Source organism: Entelurus aequoreus, linkage group LG25 (genome assembly GCF_033978785.1).
Source record: "Entelurus aequoreus isolate RoL-2023_Sb linkage group LG25, RoL_Eaeq_v1.1, whole genome shotgun sequence".
NCBI lineage: Eukaryota > Metazoa > Chordata > Actinopteri > Syngnathiformes > Syngnathidae > Entelurus > Entelurus aequoreus.
In genome coordinates this window covers 12694467-12706965 of record NC_084755.1, presented here as the reverse complement: position 1 = coordinate 12706965, position 12499 = coordinate 12694467, and the positions used below count along the sequence as shown (strand labels likewise).

Genomic DNA, 12499 nt, shown 5'->3' with positions numbered 1-12499 from the left:
TCGTTGGATCCATGCTATGCGCATGCGCAGAGGGATTTTTTTTTTTTTTTTTTTTTTTTTAAATTTTTTTATTTTATTATTATTTATGAACTGCAACATGTACAAACAGCTGAGAAACAATAATCAAAATAAGTTTGGTGCCAGTATGCTGTTTTTTTTCAATAAAATACTGGATAGGGTAGAAATGTATTTTGTCTCTTTTATCCGATTATTAATCGATTAATCGAAGTAATAATCGGCAGATTAATCGATTATCAGATTAATCGTTAGTTGCAGCCCTAGTCTCAAAGTTGTCAAGACGTGGACTTGGGCGACGCAAATTAATGCGTGGGTAGCTTTCCCAAGATGCAAACGAACTGAAGCGGACATGGCGTGGAGGTAAGGACATTATTTAATATTACTATAAAAAAGGAACAACAAAAGGCGCGCACAAAGGCGGAGGTACGAACTTGGCTATGAAAATAATAAACTAGCACAAAGGCAGAAACTATGAACATGAAACAAAACTCGCTAACTGTGACACGAACAAACAAAACTCACGTGGCATGGCATGAAGCATAACTATGAACAGGCATGAGTATCATAAGTAGCAAGGGTACAGAAGTAAACCGAGGTAATGTCGCCAGACCGACTGCCTGGCAACTACAAGCTTAAATAATAGTGTCTTGATTACAACAGGTGCGTGTGTCCAAATGAGTCCGGTGCGTGAGTCCAAATGCATGACAGGTGAAACCAGTGAGTAGTCATGGAAACAAAAACAATGGAGAGTAAACAGAAACTAAAAAGAGTCCAAAAACCAAACATAACTAAACAAAACAAAACATGATCCAAAAGACATGACAAAAGTAGGTGTACTGTCACCACCTGTCACATCCCGCCGTGACTTATTTAGAGTTTTTTGCTGTTTTCCTGTGTAGTGTTTTAGTTCTTGTCTTGCGCTCCTATTTTGGTGACTTTTTCTCTTTTTTTGGTATTTTCCTGTGGCAGTTTAATGTCTTCCTTTGAGCGATATTTCCCGCATCTACTTTGTTTTAGCAATCAAGACTATTTCAGTTGTTTTTATCCTTCTTTGTGGGGACGTTGTTGATTGTCATGTCATGTTCGGATATACTTTGTGGACGCCGTCTTTGCTCCACAGTAAGTCTTTGCTGTCGTCCAGCATTCTGTTTTAGTTTTCTTTGTAGCCAGTTCAGTTTTAGTTTCGTTCTGCGTAGCCTTCCCTAAGCTTCAATGCCTTTTCTTAGGGGCACTCACCTTTTGTTTATTTTTGGTTTAAGCATTATACATCTTTTTGTTTGTTTCAAAAAAGCTGGCACAAGTGGCAAAAAAGACTGAGAAAGTTGGGGAATGCTTATCAAACACTTATTTGGAACATCCCACAGGTGAACAGGCTAATAGGGAACAGGTGGGTGCCATGATTGGGTATAAAAGCAGCTTCCATGAAATGCTCAGTCATTCACAAACAAGGATGGGGCGAGGGTCACCACTTTGGCAACAAATGCGTGAGCAAATTGTCATACAGTTTAAGAACAACATTTCTCAACGAGCTATTGCAAGGAATTTAGGGATTTCAGCATCTACGGTCCGTAATATCATCAAAAGGTTCAGAGAATCTGGAGAAATCACTGCACGTAAGCGATGATATTACGGACCTTCGATCCCTCAGGCGGTACTGCATCAAAAAGCGACATCAGTGTGTAAAGGATATCACCACATGGGCTCAGGAACACTTCATAAACCCACTGTCAGTAACTACAGTCCGTCGCTACATCTGTAAGTGCAAGTTAAAACTCTACTATGCAAAGCGAAAGCCATTTTATCAACAACACCCAGAAACGCCGTCGGCTTTGCTGGGCCCGAGCTCATCAAAGATGGACTGATGCAAAGTGGAAAAGTGTTCTGTGGTCTGACGAGTCCAAAAATGTGTCTCCTCAGTTCCCAAACATCTGCTGAGTGTTGTTAAAAGGAAAGGCCATGTAACACAGTGGTAAAAATGCCTGTGTCAACTTTTTTGCAATGTGTTGCTGCCATTAAATTCTCAGTTAATGATTATTTGCAAAAAAAATGTAGTTTCTCAATTTGAACATTAAATATCTTGTCTTTGCAGCATATTCAATTGAATATAAGATTTGCAAATCATTGTATTCTGTTTTTATTTAACGTACCAAATTCACTGGTTTTGGGTTTTGGGTTTTAGAGTGTAAGATTTTTGGCCTTGAATAGTATGAAAAAAATACGAGCAGGTTTTCAATGCCAATCGTGCAGCCCTTTTTTGCATAAGTTGGAGCTTTTTAATATCTTTCTTTGGAGCGCATGACCAAATCACGGCGGAGCAATAATCAGGATGAGACACAATGACTGTAAAACGTGTTTGATTGAAAAATCAGTCATAAAATGGGCACATTTTCTGATAACAGAAACCTACCCATTTTAGACACATTCGTGTTTATATGACAACAGTAGACTAATTCAATTGATGATTTATGGTTAACCCTAACAGCTCAGTTCCATGCACTTTCTCCAAGCAAATGCCTTTTAAAGTAAGTGACATGGGCTTTAAATGTTTTTTATCAGAATCGTGTATTTTGTTTTACTGTTATTTACAACATGCTCATTACTGTCGACAAAACTGGATACACAGTCCAGTTCACTTTGCAGTACATTGTAGCAAACTATTTGTATTTTACGTCAACTGTTGCAAGTTTTCTGACCTACTGTAATAGCTCAATGCTTTGCGATATTGTTTAATGTCAGCAATAATCTTACAAGAAGATTCACTCCATACTAGTGTTGTCCCGATACCAATATTTTGGTACCGGTACCAAGATTATTTTGATACTTTTCTAAATAAAGGGGACCACAAAAAATGGCATTATTGTCTTTATTTTAACAAATAATATTTTGGTACATTAAACATATGTTTCTTATTGCAAGTTTGTCCTTAAATAAAATAGTGAACATACAAGACAACTTGTCTTTTATTAGTAAGTAAACAAACAAAGGCTCCTAATGTAGTCTGCTGACATACCGTATTTCCTTGAATAGCCGCAGGGGCGTTCATTAATTTAAAACCTCCTGTCACTCCTGCGTTTACCGGAAACCGGCGGGATGGCCGTGCATGCGGTAATTATTTTAAAACCTCTTCTCACTCCAGCGTTTACCAAAAGGAATCCATAAAATTTAGTCGTGCGCTTTGAGTGTGATGTAAGCATACCATCATGAAAAGCACATTTAATTTAAAAAAAACGTTATTATGGTCTTACCTGTACTTATAAATGGAGTCCATTTGCAGCTCCTTCTGACCAAAAGCATCGCTAACTTGTTTATAGAAGTCTTCATTATTTCCTTTTTTCCGTTTTAAAAGTCTCTGTCTCGATGGAGATATTCCTTTAATTATTACCTCCTGCTTCCATTGAAAGTCCAGTTTAGAAAACTGTTTTATTTTAGATACCCTCCTTGTTAAAAGGAAGAGAAAAAAATCTCTTGCTGCGTGTGTTCACTTCTTCTGCAGTACCGGAAGTCGCAAGAAGGATCACTAGCGCGGCAGCGCCCTCTACCACCAGGAGGCGGGAGTCATTTAATGACTTATACAGTATTTGACACACGCAGCTACGGTATATTAATAAAACATAGCTGCTTACTGTTCTCTTTAGCATACTGTACCGGTATTCAATAGCTTGGACCTTAAATCCTACTGAAAAGCTCTTTATCTTTTTTCCTTTGTGCGATTGTAAACTACTGAAAGCAGCTTCCTCCATTTTGAAAATGAGGACAGATGCGTCACTCGTGACGTAACGAATTTGACCCGGTGGAAGTTCTAGCCATATGCTAAATATTTTGCGAAACGAGTTTGACCCGGTGAAAATTATAGATATGCGATAATAAAATTAATATTTTGCGAAACGAATTTGATCCAGCTTCAATAATGAACCGGCGATAAGGCCAAGCATGCGTTAATTATTTTGAGAAACGAGTTTGACCCGGCAGTAATTCTAGACGTGCGAATACTATATTCCCTGCGCCAATTCAAGGAAATACGGTATGCAGTAACATATTGTGTCATTTTCTATTCTATTATTTTGTCAAAATTATTAAGGACAAACTGTAAACATTTATTATTAATCTACTTGTTCATTTACTGTTAATATCTGCTTACTTTCTCTTTTAACATGTTCTATCTACACTTCTGTTAAAATGTAATAATCACTTATTCTTCTGTTGCTTTGATGCTTTACATTAGTTTTGGATGATACCACAAATTTGGGTATCCATCCGATACCAAGTAGTTACAGGATCATACATTGGTCATATTCAAAGTCCTCATGTGTCCAGGGACATATTTCCTGAGTTTATAAACATAATATAAATATTTAAAAAACTAAAGAAAATGTTGTGATGCCAAAAAATATCGACGTAATCATCGTAGTGTCGACTAAATACGCTCCTGTACTTGGTATCATTACAGTGGATGGTAGGTGTAGATCCACCAATGGCGTTTGTTTACATTGTGACGCCGGTGAGCTACGGTGTGTAGTGAAGCATGTTTAGCTATTCCATTCCTCGTCCTGCAGGAATGATACTTGTAAGAAACTTGCTTTATTCGTCGCCATGTAGGCGAGGATTAGTGATTTAGAAGTAGCTAAAACTTTTTGTCCACTTGTCTCTCATTAGGATTGTGAATGATAGGCAAAATTCCCCCCAACAAGTGCAGTTCCCCTTAAATTGTCCCTCCATATTTGGAAACAAAAAAAAAAAATATATATATATATATATATAAAAAACTTTTTTTTATACTTTGTCAATATTAAATATTTTCACCGCTGGGGCGGATGCTGGGTGTCCCATTACCATCGTTGGGGTGGGGTTGGTGGTTCTGGTAGTCAACTCAATAGTACTCCAAAAATGTATGTTTGTTATTTAAATTTAGATTAATTATTGACGTAACTATGTACAAAGGTTGTACGGTATAAAGTTAAAGTACCAATGATTGTCACACACACACTAGGTGTGGCGAAATTATTCTCTGCATTTGACCCATCACCCTTGATCACCCCCTGGGAGGTGAGGGGAGCAGTGAGCAGCAGGGGTGGCTGCGCCCGGTAATCATTTTTGGTGATATAACTCCCAATTCCAACCCTTGATGCTGAGTCCCAAGCAGGGAGGTAATGGCTCCCATTTTTATAGTCTTTGGTATGACTCAGCCGGGGTTTGAACTCACGACCTACCGATCTCAGGGCGGACACTCTAACCACAAGGCCACTGAGCATATATACCGGTACTAACATAGTACTGCGATACTAATGAATCATATTCGGTACTATACCGCCTCTAAAAAGTACCCGTTGCCCCTTTTTTTTTAACGGGCATGACGGCGCGTCGTCAAGTCATGACGGTTTTACGAGCAGAGGAGCATGTTCGGCAACGCACAATCACGGAGTACTTACAAGCAGCCACAGTGTGTAGACAGAAAAGGGAGAACTGACACATTTTGGCTTAAAAACTAACAATAAAGGTAAAAGTTATAACACTGAAACACCCTCAGGAAGAGGTGCTTTAATTAAGACATGGCTAGCTAGCGAGCGAGCGGCTAACATCCAGCCGAAGTCTGCAGTGTTTTAGCTACTTCTAAATCACTAATCCTTGCCTCCATGGCGACAAATAAAGTAAGTTTCTTACAAGTATCATCCCTGCAGGACGAGGAATAGCTAAACATGCTTCACTACACACCGTAGCTCACCGGCGTCACAATGTAAACAAACGCCATTGGTGGATCTACACCTAACATCCACTGTAATGATACCAAGTACAGATACTACTATGATTACATCGATATTTTTTTAGCATCACAAAATCTTTTTTAGTACCAATGTATGATCCTGTAACGACTTGGTATCGAATTGATACCTACATTTGTGGTATCTTACAAAACTAATGTAAAGTATCAAACAACAGAGGAATAAGTGATTATTACATTTTAACAGAAGTGTAGATAGAACATGTTAAAAGAGAAAGTAAGCAGATATTAACAGTAAATGAACAAGTAGATTAATAATTCATTTTCTACCACTTGTCCTTAATAATGTTGACAAAATAATAGAATGGAAAATGACACAATATGTTACTGCATATGTCAGCAGCTAAATTAGGAGCCTTTGTTTGTTTACTTAACTACTAAAAGACAAGTTGTCTTGTATGTTCACTATTTTATTTAAGGACAAACTTGCAATAACAATCATATGTTTAATATTTTGTGGTTCCCATTATTTAGAAAAGTATCGAAATACATTTTTGTACCGGTACCAACATAATGGCACTGGGACAACCCTACTATGTACTGTGGCCATCCACCGCCATGCATTTGCAGTTGATTATGAATGGAACCTCATCATTCACCCTTCGACAACAGGCCTAATATTGCATTATTTGCCCCCCTGCAGGCCGCGCTGAAGAAGTACCAGGTGGAGCACAAAAGCAAAGGGGACAGTCTGGAGAAGTGCCAGGGGGAGCTGAAGAAGTTGCGCAGGAAGAGCCAGGGCAGCAAGAACCCCTCCAAGTACGGCGAGAAGGAGATGCAAGTGAGTGCCTCGCTCGTTGTGTGTAAAACATCTCAATTTATGTTGTTTATCATGACATATAAATAGCACTTCTTTTTAGATGGTCATCATACGGCTATTTCCTGGTTCACAGAGGATGATACTCAGAATAAGTGGACACATTGAACTGTGCAGATGTACCGTATTTTTCGCACTATAAGGCGCACTTAAAATCCTTTTCATTTTCTCAAAAATCCACAGTGCCTTATGTGTGGAATAATTCTGGTTGTGCTTACCGACCTCGAAGCAATTTTATTTGGTACATCGTGTAATGATAAGTGTGACCAGTAGATGGCAGTCACACATAAGAGATACGTGTAGACTGCAATGTGACGCCAGTAAACAACACCAAAACTTTCAAATGTTCCATTGAGAATAAAGAACATTACACACGGCGCTCAAAAATCCGTCAAAATGTTTTAGCACGACTTTGAAGCCGCACCGCTTCATGGATTGTCGGCCCATTACGGCTACCGGGGGGTGGGGGTGGGGGATGTTTGTTTTTTTTTTGTTTTTTTTTTCCCCATAAAGAAATACAATCATGTGTGCTTACGGACTGTATCCCTGCAGACTGTATTGATCTATATTGATGTACAATGTATATATTGTGTTTTTTACGTTGATTTAATTTTTTTTAAAAAGTAAAAAAAAAAAAAAAAGTATTTTATTTTTTTAATTTAATTTCTTGCGCGGCCCGGTACCAAGCGGACCGGTGGTTGGGGACCACTGCATTAGCAGACATATTCTCTGGCGTTTTGTTTCACAATATTATGCAAAATAAACTTTTCTTACCTGCTGATGTGTATTTGAGATCTGTGTAAGTCCTGAAAATTTGCGCACGTCCGCCACTGTAGTCCGTGCCGACACCGTAGTCGATAAGCTTCTTCTTTTTTCTCTATCTTCTTGTTATGGGGCATTCACCCTCCGCTGTTGCCATTTCTAATATAAAGTAGTGTAAAGTTCTTACTTATATCTGTCAGTAAACTTGCTATGGAAGCGCTAAAAACTACAGGCGTAGTGAGTTTACATTATTCACCCGAGGAACTTTTTCACGGGACACATTTCCGCCGTTGTTGTTGCACCAGTGAGCCACGGATGAGGAGATGCTGCTCCGTTATTGATTGAAGTAAAGTCTGAATGTCATTAAAGCAGTTAGATCCATCTTTTGACACTTCTTCCACTCCCGTCCTTGCACGCTACACCGCTACAACAAAGATGACGGGGAGAAGACACTGCCGAAGGTGAGCCACGTAAATAAGACCGCCCACAAAAGCGGCGCATCCTGAAGCAACTGTCACAAAGCGACTTGAAGATGATCTGTAAAACATCATCTATGCAACATTTTGACCTAAGAACCAACATTGCATGTTATGTAGACCAGTGTTTTTCAACCACTGTCCCCCGATATGTGAGATATTGTCTGGTGTGCCGTGGGAAATTATGCGACTTCACCTAATTGGTCCAAAAAATATTATTTGCAAAATCAATAATTATAATATGCAAATAATGTGCCGTTGTCTAGTGTCTGTGCTGTATAGAGCTCGGCAGGGTAACCATGTAATACTCCATATCAGTAGGTGGCAGCAGTGAGTTCATTGCTTTGTAGAAGTCGGAATGCGTCGAGGATGGTTTGTCGTGATCCCAATATGCAGAGCACAGAGGTAGACGGCGTGCAGGTAAAAAGGTATGTAACGCGTAAACCAAAAAATGAACAAAACGGAAAGGAAAAGGCACTGAAGCATAGGGATGGCTATGCAAAACGAAAGTAAAACTGAACTGGCTACAAAGTAAACAAAAACAAAATGCTGGACGACAGCAAAGACTTACAGCGATCGGAGCAGAGACGGCGTCCACAAAGTACATCCGTACATGACATGACAATCAACAATGACCCCACAAAGAAGGAAAGCGTCCGCACAACTGAAATAGTCTTGTTTGCCAATAGAAAGCAGGTCCGGCAAGGCGTGAAGCTGCAACAGGAAAACACCAACAAAACAGTAAGGGTCACCAAAATGACAGCGCAAGACAGGAACTAAAGCACTACACACAGGAAAGCAACAACAAACTCAAAATAAAGCACGACAACCTGGTGGAGTTTCATTTTTTAACGTTTTCTGCTGGTGGTGTGCCTCCGTATTTTTTTTATGCAAAAAATGTGCCTTGGCTCAAAAAAGGTTGAAAAACACGGATGTAGACCACAAGGAAGTGTTTTAAATTTAGAAGAAAAAATAAATAAAAATATGACCCCTTTAATGCGCCCTATAGTCTGCACTGCAAAAAGTCAGCGTTCAAAAACAATAATAAAAAATACAAAAAATAGTGGTATTTTATTTGAACTAAGCAAAATTATCTGCCAATAGAACAAGAAAAGTTGGCATGTCAAGACTTTCCAAAACAAGTAAAATTAGCTAACCTCAATGAACCCAAAAATACCTTCAAATAAGTAAATTCTCACTAATAACAAGTGTACTACTATATGAGTACGTATTTTCTATTGTTTCATTGAACATAAAACAGCAAAGTCCATTTGGCTGTCATCTGTTTTAATTATGAGACACAATTGTGTCAAAGTCACAATTTTTTTTTTCATGCTTGAAATAAGAAATTGTTACTTTAAAAAAAGTAGTTTTATACTTGTCTGCAACAGTTGATATTCTAGTTTCAAGCATGTTTTACTCAATATAGGTCATCAAATCTCAGCAACAAGCTGTAATATCTTACTGAGATCATTTAAGACCAAACCCCTTAAAACAAGTAAAACACTCTAACATAAAATCTGTTTAGTGAGAAGAATTATCTTATCAGACAGAAAATAAGCAAATCTCACCCCTATTTGAGATATTTAATAATAATAATAATAATAATAGATTTTATTTGTAAAAAAGCACTTTACATTGAGTAAACAACCTCAAAGTGCTACAGTGTATTAAAAATAAATAAAAATAAAAAGATAATACAAATTAATAAAAATAAGAACTAGAACAGCCTAATAGCTAGAACTAGTATGCATATATCCACAAAAAAAAGGCTTTTTAAAAAAGAATGGTTTTTAAGCCTTTTTTAAAAGCATCCACAGTCTGTGGTGCCCTCAGGTGGTCAGGGAGAGCGTTCCACAGACTGGGAGCGGCGAAGCAGAAAGCCCGGTCTCCCATTGTTCGTAGCTTTGTCCTCGGAGGTTGGAGGAGGTTAGCCTGTCCGGAGCGGAGGTGTCGTGTGGAGGATCTGGGGGTGAGTAGTTCTTTGAGGTAGAGGGGGGCATTTCCATGGAGGCACTGGTGGGTTAGTAGGGAGACTTTGTATTCAATCCTGAGTGGAACAGGAAGCCAGTGAAGGGATTTGAGAATTGGTGTGATATGGTCGTATTTCCGCACTCTCAATTTATCTTACTTAGATGTCAGTTTTTGCAGTGTGGTGCGTCTTATATACACTACCGTTCAAAAGTTTGGGGTCACATTGAAATGTCCTTATTTTTGAAGGAAAAGCACTGTACATTTCAATGAAGATAACTTTAAACTAGTCTTAACTTTAAAGAAATACACTCTATACATTGCTAATGTGGTAAATGACTATTCTAGCTGCAAATGTCTGGTTTTTGGTGCAATATCTACATAGGTGTATAGAGGCCCATTTCCAGCAACTATCACTCCAGTGTTCTAATGGTACAATGTGTTTGCTCATTGGCTCAGAAGGCTAACTGATGATTAGAAAACCCTTGTGCAATCATGTTCACACATCTGAAAACAGTTTAGCTCGTTACAGAAGCTACAAAACTGACCTTCCTTTGAGCAGATTGAGTTTCTGGAGCATCACATTTGAGGGGTCAATTAAACGCTCAAAATGGCCAGAAAAAGAGAACTTTCATCTGAAACTCGACAGTCTATTCTTGTGCTTAGAAATGAAGGCTATTCCACAAAATTGTTTGGGTGACCCCAAACTTTTGAACGGTAGTGTATGAAAACGGATTAAAAATTAATCGGCGGTGCGCCATATAATCCGGTGCGCCCTATTGTGCTACGGTACCTAATGACGTGTCTGAAAATGCTGCGAACAATTTGTTCATAAGCCAAAGCCTTCAAACTTGACAGTCAAGTTTACTTTAAAGAGAATGATGTTTGCTTTTTGGAGTCATCTTGTGTCTGATTATTATATAAGCTGACACAGCAGTCTGTTGCTGCCTTGGTCATGAAATACTTACTGCATATTCAGAAAAGTCATGAGTCATAGACATGCACCTTTTTTTTTTTAGTATTAAACACGCTTTTGTTGTGTTAAAGGATAGGGGGGAGAAAAAAACAGTCAATAGCCTCAGCTGGTGCCCTGCAGAAAAGGGCTGCAGAGACCGTGCACTAACAGACTGAGGCCTGCAGGCTAATTACGTGGTCTCGCTCGGAGGTGGAGCCGGGTCGCGGAACAATCGATAGCCGCACCGGGAACGTTTCGGCTGATGTTTGTTTAGAGAGCGTATCGGACGGACGCACCATCGGGAGGGGGGGGGGGGGGGGGGCGGCCGCCTCTTTGCAGAGTCAACACGCAGTCACAAACATGCGCTTTCCTCATGTGATTGCCAGGCAAGGCTGGGTTAAATCAACACTCCTCTTTTATTGAACGTGCACTCCTGTGTCATGAAGAGGTAAAGGTTGAATTCCGAGGTGGTACAGAACGGACGAGGAGAGACGTCAGGAGCCAGGACGCAGATCAAGTGTTCCGAAAATACTTTTTATATCAAGAACTATGATATACAAAACACAACAAACATGTACTGCAATTAACAATCAAGTAATCCATTTTTATTTTCAATATAATTATAATGATGCTTTTTTTTACACCAATGACATCAAATTGGAGATGTCCGATAATGGCTTTTTTGCCGATATTCCGATATTGTCCAACTCTTAATTACCGATTCCGATATCAACCGATACCGATATATACAGTCGTGGAATTAACACATTATTATGCCTAATTTTGTTGTGATGCACCGCTGGATGCATTAAACAATGTGACAAGGTTTTCCAAAATAAATCAACTGAAGTTACGGAAAAAAAATGCCAACATGGCACTGCCATATTTATTATTAAAGTCACAAAGTGCATTATTTTTTTTAACATGCCTCAAAACAGCAGCTTGGAATTTGGGACATGCTCTCCCTGAGAGAGCATGAGGAGGTTGAGTAGGGGGTAGCGGTGGGTGTACATTGTAGCGACCCGGAAGAGTTAGTGCTGCAAGGGGTTCTGGGTATTTGTTCTGTTGTGTTTATGTTGTGTTACGGTGCGGATGTTCTCCCGACATGTGTTTGTCATTCTTGTTTGGTGTGGGTTCACAGTGTGGCGCATATTTGTAACAGTGTTAAAGTTGTTTATACGGCTACCCTCAGTGTGACCTGTATGGCTGTTGACCAAGTATGCCTTGCATTCACTTGTGTGTGTGAAAAGCCGTTGATATTATGTGATTGGGCCGGCACGCAGAGGCAGTGCCTTTAAGGCACGCCCCCAATATTGTTGGCTGGGTGGAAATCGGGAGAAATTCGGGAGAATGGTTGCCCCGGGAGATTTCCGGGAGGGGCACTGAAATTCGGGAGGGTTGGAAAGTATGACTGGGAGACGCAACTGCTCTGTATTTCTCCCTACGTCCGTGTACCACTCCGTACAGCGGCGATTTAAAAAGTCATACATTTTACTTTTTGAAACCGATAATTTCCGATATTACATTTTAAAGCATTTATCGACATCCCTACATCAAATTATACGTAAAAAAAAACAAAACAGCCGAGCTGACGTCATGTTCTTTAAAAGTGAAGATTGAATCAACAGTGGCTGCCACTTGAAGTGTTGCGCAACTGCTTCAAAACCACCATTATTGACTGATGCATTATAATAATGAATTAGATACTAAAACAATGGATTCAA

The 12499-nt window shown here is 39.3% G+C and overlaps 1 protein-coding gene across 4 annotated transcripts in view; it reads left to right on the top strand.

The window, feature by feature from the left end:
• Positions 1-12499, top strand: part of baiap2a (BAR/IMD domain containing adaptor protein 2a) — a 200062-nt gene that overhangs the window by 139664 nt on the left and 47899 nt on the right. For all 4 annotated transcript variants that reach the window (XM_062036479.1, XM_062036481.1, XM_062036478.1 and 1 more), the window contains exon 6: positions 6438-6575. In XM_062036479.1, the coding sequence (XP_061892463.1) occupies positions 6438-6575 (138 nt within the window). The remainder of the gene's footprint in view (positions 1-6437; positions 6576-12499) is intronic.